Source organism: Cydia strobilella, chromosome 11, assembly GCF_947568885.1.
Source record: "Cydia strobilella chromosome 11, ilCydStro3.1, whole genome shotgun sequence".
NCBI lineage: Eukaryota > Metazoa > Arthropoda > Insecta > Lepidoptera > Tortricidae > Cydia > Cydia strobilella.
Window position 1 is genome coordinate 6734509 of NC_086051.1, and position 11307 is coordinate 6745815.

At 41.2% G+C, this 11307-nt stretch overlaps 1 protein-coding gene across 2 annotated transcripts; it reads left to right on the forward strand.

Moving 5' to 3' along the window:
- The first annotated feature begins 1031 nt into the window (after positions 1 to 1031).
- On the forward strand, positions 1032 to 10837 carry LOC134745441 (splicing factor 3B subunit 3). Of its 2 annotated transcripts, XM_063679477.1 has the most exons (15): positions 1032 to 1190; positions 1441 to 1686; positions 2725 to 3090; positions 3341 to 3815; positions 4062 to 4219; positions 4462 to 4638; positions 5717 to 6024; positions 6338 to 6493; positions 6684 to 6868; positions 7062 to 7228; positions 8094 to 8298; positions 8467 to 8606; positions 8931 to 9614; positions 9831 to 10105; positions 10644 to 10837. In XM_063679477.1, the coding sequence occupies exons 2-15, from the start codon at positions 1461 to 1463 to the stop codon at positions 10782 to 10784; spliced, it is 3663 nt and encodes a 1220-aa protein (XP_063535547.1). In that variant the 5' UTR covers positions 1032 to 1190; positions 1441 to 1460; the 3' UTR covers positions 10785 to 10837. The 2 variants fall into 2 exon arrangements, with proteins under 2 accessions (XP_063535547.1, XP_063535548.1); XM_063679478.1 differs by lacking the exons at positions 6338 to 6493; positions 6684 to 6868; positions 7062 to 7228; ... (3 more) ...; positions 9831 to 10105; positions 10644 to 10837 and adding an exon at positions 5557 to 5605 and having other exon boundaries at positions 5717 to 5854.
- Positions 10838 to 11307: the final 470 nt, after the last annotated feature.

The window sequence follows — 11307 nt, forward strand, 5'->3', positions numbered from 1 at the left end:
GGGTTACAAAATTTACTATGACAGTACCGCTCTATTATAAGTTACTCTATGTCTTAATAAAGAAAATAATGTTACTTTACCCCATTAATTCGTGTTTACCCCAATTGAAATCAGCGTTCAACGGGAAATTTGAAAACAAGTTTCACTTTGAATTCTCAGAGGATGTCTGACTACAATACATACCTACTTAATAGACAAACAGACAGTCAGTGATAATCAAACTTGGGCGCCGACTAGAAAACTAGAGGGTATATTTTAACGAAATTTGGAAAATAAAGGTATAGGTGTATTTTGTGCCCCGCTACTATAGGAGATAAATATTAAAAAATATATTTTTAGGGTGCACTCCATAGAAAGACAGTAAAAAATCAATTTGTGACGTATCATTCGATAGGTTCCAAAACAAATGTGTCCTAACTTTTGGACCGGGCGTAATATCTGAACACGCCTCTATTTTCTAGGGCGTAAGAGTGCTTGTTCAGACTTTTTGGAGCACCTTGGCCGCTCTGATATATCTGATGGCGACTGTACAAAAAACATCAAAAGAAATAAGATAATATAGCTTAAAAAATACCTACTTACTACTTTCCACGAAAATAGTTTTAAAGATGTAGTACGCTGGAGCCATTCATGTTTTTTTTTTTATTAAAAGGCGACTTTTATTAATTATTTTGTTTAATAACTTTTCGTTCAAAACATGACACAAAATATGGAGATAGAAACAAACAGAAGAAAAAAATTCAAAAGTATTCACGACTAACGTCAGCGTCATCTAGTGGTACGGATTGGAGACTGTAAGTAATTGATATAAGCGCCATCTAGTTATAATAAAGAAAGCTGCACTTTAGGTTTGATGTAAGCGCCATCTAGCGATAAGTAGCACAGATACATGCATTATTACCGTTGTTGTAATGCTATCATTGGTTTGCCTACTCGCCACTAGATGCTGCTATTGTAAAAGGTATTTAGTAGATTATTGTTATAAAATGGCAACACCATAGGTATAAAACCAGACGCCATGATGGAAAATGCTTCTTTTTGATTGGTCAGTTATATGGAGATACATCGTGAATCAATGGCACTTATGCCGGCCGCCATCTTGCGGTCGTGTGCGAGGAGAAGAGGAGGCGCCGGCAAGGTACAAAAATATATCAAGCCGCATTGCGGCAATCAACCGTCAATTAATACAGGTAATTACACAAATCATATTATTATACACATATGTTGTGTTTGTAACTATTATTTGCACTTGGTATCTCCACGATAGATCTGTATCATTCGTGGTCGTTTATAGGGTGCAATATTAAATATGCTCACCCATTCGAAAACACAAGATTCTCTCTGTTTTCGTCAGTTACGAGCTTAACATTAAATTTATATATTCCACTGCGGGTTACTCGCGATTTCCGGACATTGCTCAAGTGACCGATTTTGTTTCAGGTTGAGTTGAATGATTCAAAATGTATTTGTACAATTTGACTCTACAAGGCTCTACAGCCATTACCCATGCGGTTCATGGCAATTTCTCCGGGACGAAGCAGCAAGAAATAGTAATATCTCGCGGGAAGATCTTGGAATTGTTACGACCTGATCCCAACACCGGCAAAGTGCATACACTGCTGAAAGTGGAGATTTTCGGTATTATCCGTTCGATGATGTCATTTCGGCTTACTGGCGGCACTAAAGGTAAATGAATTTTTTAACACGTGTATTTATATTGAGGTCACTATAACATTAGATCCACAATCGTTTATAGGTTAAGTAGGGTTACCATTTTACCATGCGGTTCTTGAACTCATTTTTAAAGAGGAAGATAAGCATTTTCCATCATCTTTTAGGCATTCGCCAAATACTGAATCTGCGTTTTTAAGGTTCCGTACCCAAAGGGTAAAAACGGGACCCTATTACTAAGACTCCGCTGTCTGTCTGTGCGTCTGTCACCAGGCTGTATCTCATGAACCGTGATAGCTAGAGAGTTGAAATTCACAGATGATATATTTCTGTTGCCGCTATAACAACAAATACTAAAAACAGAATAAAATAAATATTTAAGTGGGGCTTTTTTTGTTGGCCTTTTTTGCGTAATGGTACGGAACCCATCGTGCGCGAGTCCGACTCGCACTTGGCCGGTTTTTATTCACTGTCAATAAACTGCGATTTTCGCTACATTGCGGAATTTGGTCGAGGGACTGAATTAATTGTACTCTTTAGTCAGCGATGTATGGGATATTGAATTAAATGCAAGTTCTTGAACCGTCTAAATGGGGCTTTAGATGTGTGATATCAGTATACTTTATTCCAGTGGTGGGCAGGCCAACTCCGGCCCGCGATAGGATTTTATTCGGCGCGCCGAAGGTCCTTCGGAATCATTAGTATATGGTTCGTGATCCCGTGGAATAATAAAAATGCATTTTTGCTACAATTCTGGCCCTCCTCTGAAATAACTTAAACTTTCTGGCCCCCCATGTAGAAAGTTTGCCCACCCCTGCTTTTTACGGTGATCATTTAAAATGGAGGTCAAGTACATTGACTTGCATCGTCTTGCTCCATCTTTCTACAATACGAAAGAATGGGATAACTAGATGCAGATATTATATGCCATCGCGTCGCTCTTGGCAATCTCTATGATGGCTGGGATGTTCGTTGTATTGGCACATTTTTCTGCTAGCAAAAACATTTCTTCGTCAATTTCTTTACCTTTGTTAATGCTATGGTCCTTTGCAGATTACATTGTCATTGGATCCGACTCTGGGCGTATTGTCATCCTGGAATATATTCCAGCTAAAAACATCCTTGAAAAAGTTCACCAAGAAACCTTTGGCAAATCTGGATGTCGCAGAATAGTACCCGGACAGTACTTGGCTATTGATCCAAAAGGCAGAGCTGTTATGATCGGAGCCATTGAAAAGCAGAAACTGGTGTACATATTGAACAGAGATGCTGAAGCGAGGTTGACCATCTCTTCTCCATTGGAAGCGCACAAGTCCAACACACTGGTGTATCATATGGTTGGAGTGGACGTGGGCTTTGAGAATCCCATGTTTGCTTGCCTTGAGATTGATTATGAAGAAGCTGACTCTGACCCTACAGGTAATAATTACTGCTTTTCTTTTGTGGCAATACATAAAATTAAGAAATATTGTAGTTTCAGGAATTTCGGTTAACTTTCTCATAATTTTGTGAATTACATTGGGCAATACTTTGATGTGATTATTTTGAGGTCCGTGTTTCCGATTGACAGTGACGCCAGATCCTCCTTTTTATGATTCTTTTTAACTTATTTTCCATGGCCAACTTTGAAACATATTAATTAGATTATTAATACAGAAATTGTTTATAGGTGAAGCGGCACAAAAAACTCAGCAGACATTAACATTCTATGAATTGGATTTAGGCCTTAACCATGTCGTAAGAAAATACTCTGAGCCTTTAGAGGAGCATGCTAACTTTCTTATCACAGTACCCGGTGGGAATGATGGACCCTCTGGAGTACTCATTTGCTCTGAGAACTACTTAACATACAAGAATTTAGGAGACCAACATGACATTCGCTGCCCTATTCCTCGCCGCCGTAATGATTTGGATGACCCTGAGAGAGGCATGATCTTTGTATGTTCAGCCACACACAAGACTAAATCAATGTTCTTCTTTTTGGCACAAACTGAGCAAGGAGACATTTTCAAGATAACCATTGAAACGGATGATGATATGGTGACAGAAATCAAACTGAAATACTTTGACACTGTTCCAGTAGCCACTTCTATGTGTGTCTTGAAAACCGGATTCCTCTTTGTGGCCTGTGAATTTGGCAACCAGTAAGTAACTAATTTATTTTGACATGCTTTTTGTATGCATGTGGAACCTGTGAGATGGAACTGTTCCACTCTCACATATTTATCTAAACATGCTAAAGTAAAGATTCCCTGAACCAAGGTCCTACCCTTTTATTTGGGGTAATGCACACTGATGGTGGACTTACAATTTAATTTGCTTCAATATTTGTTGAAAAAATTTAAGAATATGATAGTTTGAAAGTGATAATTTTTTTTGTTTGTTTGCAGTTACTTGTACCAGATAGCTCACTTGGGTGACGAGGATGATGAGCCAGAGTTCAGTTCAGCCATGCCCTTGGAAGAAGGAGACACATTTTTCTTTGCCCCAAGGCCCCTCCGAAACTTAGTGCTTGTGGATGAGCTGGATTCACTCTCTCCTATATTAGGTAAAATATAAATTGTATTGCGTTTTAATGTTATGTATTAAATGAAGTACTCTACAACCACCAAGAAATGGTCAAAATTATCTGTGATGTAAATTATTATCGCTCCGTGTTTCATCTGAAAAACATTGACGATTACTTAACCAGATCTGAGATAACATTGAAGACTAATTTATTTGATTGAGTCACACCAACACAAGCTACACCATTCTTGATTAACATTTAACTTGTTTCATTTATTTTAGCATGTCATGTAGCTGATTTGGCCGGGGAAGACACGCCTCAAGTATACTTGGCATGTGGTCGTGGACCCAGGTCATCCCTGAGAGCCTTAAGGCATGGTTTGGAAGTGGCAGAAATGGCTGTGTCTGAGCTTCCAGGATCTCCTAATGCAGTATGGACAGTCAGGAGACATAAAGATGGTAAGAATATTAATTTTCAGCATATGATTAATTTTTTTTATTTCAATAAACAAAGTAATAATAAGGATAGTATGTGCATTAGAGATGCCACTAATATTCGGCAACTATTCGGTATTCGGCCACTTTGCAGAATATTCAGTATTCGGCCGACCCGAACGTTGCCTACTATTTGGCCGAATTTAATACTAGCTCTTGCCTGCGATTTCGTCTGCGCAGAGTTAGTAATTTGGGTAGCTTATTTTTTATCCAATCTGCTTTTTATCGATTTCCCATACTAACGTCCACCCCCCTTTTCACCCCCTTAAAGGATGATTACTGGGATAAAAACTACCATAATATTAGGTATGGATTTAAAATGTATTCTTCGAAAGTTGTTAAATACGAAGACCCTTTTTTAGGGTTCCGTACCCAAAGGGTAAAAACAGGACCCTATTATTACTCAGACTCCGCTGTCTGTCTGCCTGTCTGTCACCAGGCTGTATCTCATGAACCGTGATAGCTAGACAGTTGAAATTTTCACAGATGATGTATTTCTGTTGCCGCTACAACAAATACTAAAAACAAAATAAAATAAATATTTAAGTGGGGCTCCCATACAACAAACGTCATTTTTTTTGCAGTTTTTTGCGTAATGGTACGGAACCCTTCGTGCGCGAGTCCAAATCGCACTTGGCCGGTTGTGCATACCTCTATGAGAGAGACAAAAATGACAAATGAACGTGACAGGAGGTTATTTCTTATAAATGTTCACGAAAAGTAGTCTACAAAGGAGCTTAATGATTATATAATTTGGTCCGTGTTACTGATATACTGTGACGCTACCCAATAGCCACTTATGAATGCTCCTTTTTATCAACAAAATACTAATAAAACCCTGGTTGTTTGTCATACATAAACACCAGTGGTTTTTCTTTTCAGAATCTACTTACGGGCGATGAACATTGAGATGGTCTCACCAGACGCACAGGTAGGCATCGGGCACTCCAATTAACTACAACGGGGCTGCCATCACATGAAGAATTATCAAACTGATGGCTGCTCATTACAATTTTATCACCTGCTTTTCTCTTGGTTGCAGAGGAATATGATTCGTACATCATAGTGTCATTCGTGAACGCCACACTGGTGCTCTCTATTGGCGAGACGGTCGAGGAAGTGACGGACTCGGGCTTCTTAGGCACGACGCCGACCCTGAGCTGCCACGCGCTCGGAAACGACGCCCTGGTGCAAGTGTACCCGGATGGCATCCGGCATATTCGCGCCGACAAACGTGTCAATGAATGGAAGGCTCCTGGCAAAAAGACTATCGTAAAATGCGCAGTGAACCAGAGACAAGTAGTCATTGCTCTCACTGGTGGTGAACTGGTCTATTTTGAGATGGATCCGGTAAGTTAATTAAAGTGTAGGTTTTGTGTTATATTATAACCGACGTGTTTGCGCGGCCGTGCCTTCGGGCGTGGCCGCGTGAGCGTGGCGCGTAGCTGCCCCATGCAGTGATGAGCCCACAACGTCGAATAGCATGTCAACTTCCCTTCGGGTTGAGGTTGGCACTCGGCATATTCCATAGCCAAGCTGGAGCCGCTCAGGTCGTGAAGGCGGCAAAACCATGCCGTGGACAAACATTCATTCATATATTTTTTTTTTATACTAAGTTAAAAATGTAGTCGTTCATAATTAACATTTATTTTCTATATTACAGACTGGTCAATTAAATGAGTACACAGAAAGAAAAAAGTTGTCATCAGATGTGTCATGTATGGCTTTGGGCTCTGTAGCGACTGGAGAGCAAAGAGCTTGGTTCTTAGCAGTAGGGCTCAATGACAACACTGTCAGAATCATCTCCTTGGACCCATCGGTAAGATCCGTAATGTATAGGAATATTTTTGCTATTTATGTCAATTAAATGATGATACCAGGACACCACTGATTGTTTGTGATTATAACAACCCAAAAATGCGTTATTCAATCAATTCTGATAATTCTTTCTTTCATGGAAATTATTACCAGTGTTTATAAGTTTTATAATGTTTATTTTACGCTTTTAGGACTGTTTGGCACCAAGGTCAATGCAAGCGTTACCTGCTGGCGCCGAGTCACTGTGCATAGTGGAACAACCGTTTGAATCTGGTGCAAAATCTGCTTTACATCTCAACATTGGTTTAAGCAATGGTGTGTTACTGAGAACAACACTGGACTCTGTCAGTGGAGATCTAGCAGACACAAGAACAAGGTACCTATAGTTAATGTATATGTTATGAGTGCTCCCCTCAGTGTTACAGAGATTTCCATGATGTAAACATTTACGCTCCGTGTTTCATCTGAAAAACATTGACGATTACTTAACCAGATCTGATAACATTTAATTAAGGAATAGAAACATCAAATAGAAATTTGTACTAATAGTGTCCTTTTTTTGTTACCAGGTACCTGGGCTCAAGGCCAGTTAAGCTATTTAAAGTGAGAGTACAAGCAGCCGAGGCAGTACTTGCCGTGTCATCGAGGACCTGGCTTGGATATCATTACCAGAACCGTTTCCACCTGACGCCACTCTCTTACGAATGTCTTGAATATGCTGCAGGTTTCAGTTCAGGTAATCATTAACGTCAAATAATTCTTTATTGAATAAGGTGTAATTTAATAGGGTGACTGTTTCGTTTCGGCGTACTTTAATAGCCCGTTATCGGTTTTAGTCGCAAAAATTTAAAATTGATAGATTTTGTCGCAGAAATTGTACACCTTTTGATACGTAATAGAAATAACAAGTACTGGTTTCTATTAGCATGTCTTCGCATCTCGCCGTTTTACAGATCAATTTTTTTTAAACCGACTCACTAAATTAGTAATGATTTTTTTTCTGATGGACGTTTAGGTAAACGCGCGTAAAGCTCTGATTTTGTCGCTCTTATTTGTAAATTTCGTAAAGTTTGGACGGCTAAAAATGGTACTTTTGTATTACACATCCTGTGCTCCACCTTTTACAGACTACACTTTTATTAAAACTGCCCCTTCTCCATATATTTCCGGTGACGCACGCTTGCGACCTCATTATTAAAAGGCAAGATGAGAAGACGTGTTAATACTTGTTATTTAGATATTACGTAACACTGATTATCCCAAGCTTATACCACACCAAGATAGCCACATAAAAGTGTGGCTGGAGCAGTCATGTTTCAAATCCATAATACACGACGTGTTTGCGCGGCCGTGCCTTCGGGCGTGGCCGCGTGAGCGTGGCGCGTAGCTGCCCCATGCAGTGATGAGCCCACAACGTCGAAAAGCATGTCAACTTCCCTTCGGGTTGAGGTTGGCACTCGGCATATTCCATAGCCAAGCTGGAGCCGCTCAGGCCGTGAAGGCGGCAAAACCATGCCGTGGACACTTACTATTACAATAAGTAGCACTTTTATAATTTTTACTTTGTTGATAATTACTCATAATTTTGATTGTCTTTGCAGAGCAATGCGCGGAAGGTATTGTAGCGATCTCATCCAATACTTTGAGAATTTTGGCACTCGAAAAGTTGGGAGCTGTTTTCAATCAAACTTATCTGCCACTAGAATACACGCCGAGAAAATTTGTCATCAACAGTGACAACAATCAAATTATTATTTTAGAGACTGATCACAATTCATACACAGAAGAAATGAAAAAACAAAGAAGGTAATAATACAGTCAATGTATTGATGTGCATTTTAATATTGAATGATGACAACATACACACAAAACCTGATATAATTGAGGATACACCTGCAGTACTGACTTGTTTTAGTTACTAAGGCTGTAAAAGTCAGCACTGCATTAGTTTTAAAATGTCTAATTATCATGCAGGGTTCAGATGGCTCAAGAAATGCGTGAAGCGGCGGCCGGCGGAGGCCCCGAGGAGCAGACTCTCGCTAACGAAATGGCCGACGCGTTCCTCTCCGACGTGCTACCTGAAAACGTTTTCTCGTCCCCCAAAGCCGGCGCAGGTAATTATGGAAAAAAATACAGCATTTTTATTTACTTTTCATTTTTCTTTATTAAGAAAAACATACAGCATAATTTATACATAAATTATTTTCTCTAAATAATGGCCTCATTCTCTGGGCAAGAGCAGATGATGTCTCCGAGCACGCTGACTCTAATCGGATGGGGCCATATTATATCCCAGCGTTAATCCCAGATGATCTTCCCGTAAGTCATTTGATTCAAGCTAGGGAGACATTTAATCACATGATGAAATTTATTTGCTTCTTAGTTTCGCTCACATATAAAGTAAGGGCTCGTATTAATCGAAAAAGTGAACGTTGTAGGTATGTGGGCGTCTCAGATCCGCGTGGTGGACATGGGGAGCGGCGGCGCGGCGCCGGGCACGGTGTCGCGGCTGCCGCTGGAGCAGAACGAGGCGGCCGTGTCGCTGTGCGTGGTGCGCTGGGGTGCGCACGCCGAGCAAGCGCAAGCGCAGGCGCACCTCGTGGTGGGCGTGGCCAAGGATCTCGTGCTCTCGCCGCGCGCCTGCTCGGAGGGCAGTCTGCACGTGTACAAGATGTACGCCGCCACCGGCAAGCTGGAGCTCGTGCACAAGACGCCCGTCGACGAGTACCCGGGCGCCCTAGCCGCCTTCAACGGCAAGCTGCTCGTCGGGGTCGGCCGCATGCTCCGCCTGTACGACATCGGCCGCAGGAAGCTCCTCCGCAAGTGCGAGAACCGACACATTCCCAATCTCATAGCGGACATCAAGACGATCGGTCAGAGAATCTTCGTCTGCGACGTCCAGGAGTCTGTATTTTGTGTAAAGTACAAGAAGCGGGAGAATCAGCTGATCATATTCGCCGATGACACGAACCCGCGGTGGATCACCAGCAGCTGCCTGCTGGATTACGACACTATCGCGATGTCGGACAAGTTCGGCAACGTCGCCGTCGTCAGGCTGCCGCAGTCCGTGTCGGATGACGTTGACGAGGACCCCACGGGAAATAAAGCTCTTTGGGACAGAGGTAATTTAAACTTAATATTATTATATTTTTGATTTAATCCCATAGACAGAAAAGTGACTCGATCTCTAATAATGAAGTAAATGATGATACTCAAATTTACACATGCTAGACTAATGAAATACTATGATTCTACTTATCCGACTCTGACGCAAAATATTTATCATGCATCAGCATATTTTTGTACAAAATTGTATTACATATTCAATTATTTTGCAGGTCTACTAAACGGAGCATCTCAAAAGGGAGAGATAGTCGTTAATTTCCATGTGGGTGAAACTGTAACGTCGCTGCAGCGAGCAACGCTGATCCCTGGCGGGTCGGAGGCGCTGCTGTACGCGACCATCAGCGGCTCGTTAGGAGTGCTGCTGCCCTTCACCTCGCGGGAAGACCACGACTTCTTCCAGCACCTCGAGATGCACATGCGAAGTGAAAACTCGCCCATTTGCGGACGGGATCATCTCTCCTTTAGAAGTTATTATTACCCAGTTAAGGTGAGTTTAACTTTGGCCTGTTCGTTAGACTATGTATATAAACAAAGTCTGATAATAGACTGGTAAAGAAATGAGAGGGTAAATCTACATGCTTTTCGGGAATAATATATAAATACAAGCTCTGTACATTTTCGACCCTATATTATGGGAGGGCGTAGTGGTGAAGTGGGGCTCGTAAAATTGTCCAGTTTGTATATTTCTTTATCTTTCTTTGTGGTCATAATAGTATAAGAATTTAACTTTTGGGCCCATTCTAGTCTAGTATTTAGAAATGTCTGTATCCATGGTTAGTCAGCAGGTACCCACTCGTCGTGGATACTTGTGTTACACTGTGGATAGATCAAGGTCTTTGTGAGGCGACGCACTGACTTGCCGTTATGGCGGTCTCGCGTGGCCAGCACGGACTGCACTCCTGAGAGTCGGGAATGTCGCTTTCGGCGCTCTCGTAGTATTTGGAATGAACATTTCCCTAAATCTACCTCTATAATTAAATCTGTCATTGAAACACTTACTTATATGATCGTGTCCTTCTTTTCAGAATGTGATAGACGGTGACCTTTGCGAGCAGTTCAACTCGCTGGAGCCTGCGAAACAAAAGGCGATTGCGGGTGACCTGGAGCGAACGCCCGCCGAAGTCTCCAAGAAACTAGAAGATATCAGGACTAGATACGCGTTTTAAGTTATTTTTGATTGTGATTGCATTTCTAGATAAGAAATAGACTGTTAAGAGTATTCCAATATTTTTGTCTTCTAAAATCCCTAGTTAGTAATTCCAGTTACTTTCGCATGTATATTATAAAATGCAAAAGTAACGGTCTATTACCTCTTCACGCTTAACCCTTTTCCAGGCCGCACCAATCTACAAGATTTCCCCAAAAACCAAATATCGGCTTTGGTGGCAACAGAAATCTGTTGTCGCTACAACAACAAATACTAAAAAAAGTACGGAACCCTCTGTGGGCGAGTCCGACTCGCACTTGTCCGGTTTTTTATTAGTATTTGTTGTTATTGCGGCAACAGAAACATATCTGTGAAAAATTTAACAGTCTTAGTTATCACGGTTCATGAGACTGGTGACAGACTGACGGACAGCGGAGTCTTAGTAATAGGGCCCCGTTGTTACCCTTTGTGTACGGAACCCTAAAAATAATAAAACAAAAATCAACCTTATTATAATCATATATCACTATGGCTAATATTAG

Bases quoted from the DNA above. Each gene is read 5' to 3' on its own strand.
- LOC134745441 (XM_063679477.1), top strand. From the start codon at position 1,461: ATGTATTTGTACAATTTGACTCTACAAGGCTCTACAGCCATTACCCAT. The intron at 1,687-2,724 runs GTAAATGAATTT...GGTCCTTTGCAG, and splicing joins GCTTACTGGCGGCACTAAAG to ATTACATTGTCATTGGATCC. The intron at 6,869-7,061 runs GTACCTATAGTT...TTTTGTTACCAG, and splicing joins CTAGCAGACACAAGAACAAG to GTACCTGGGCTCAAGGCCAG.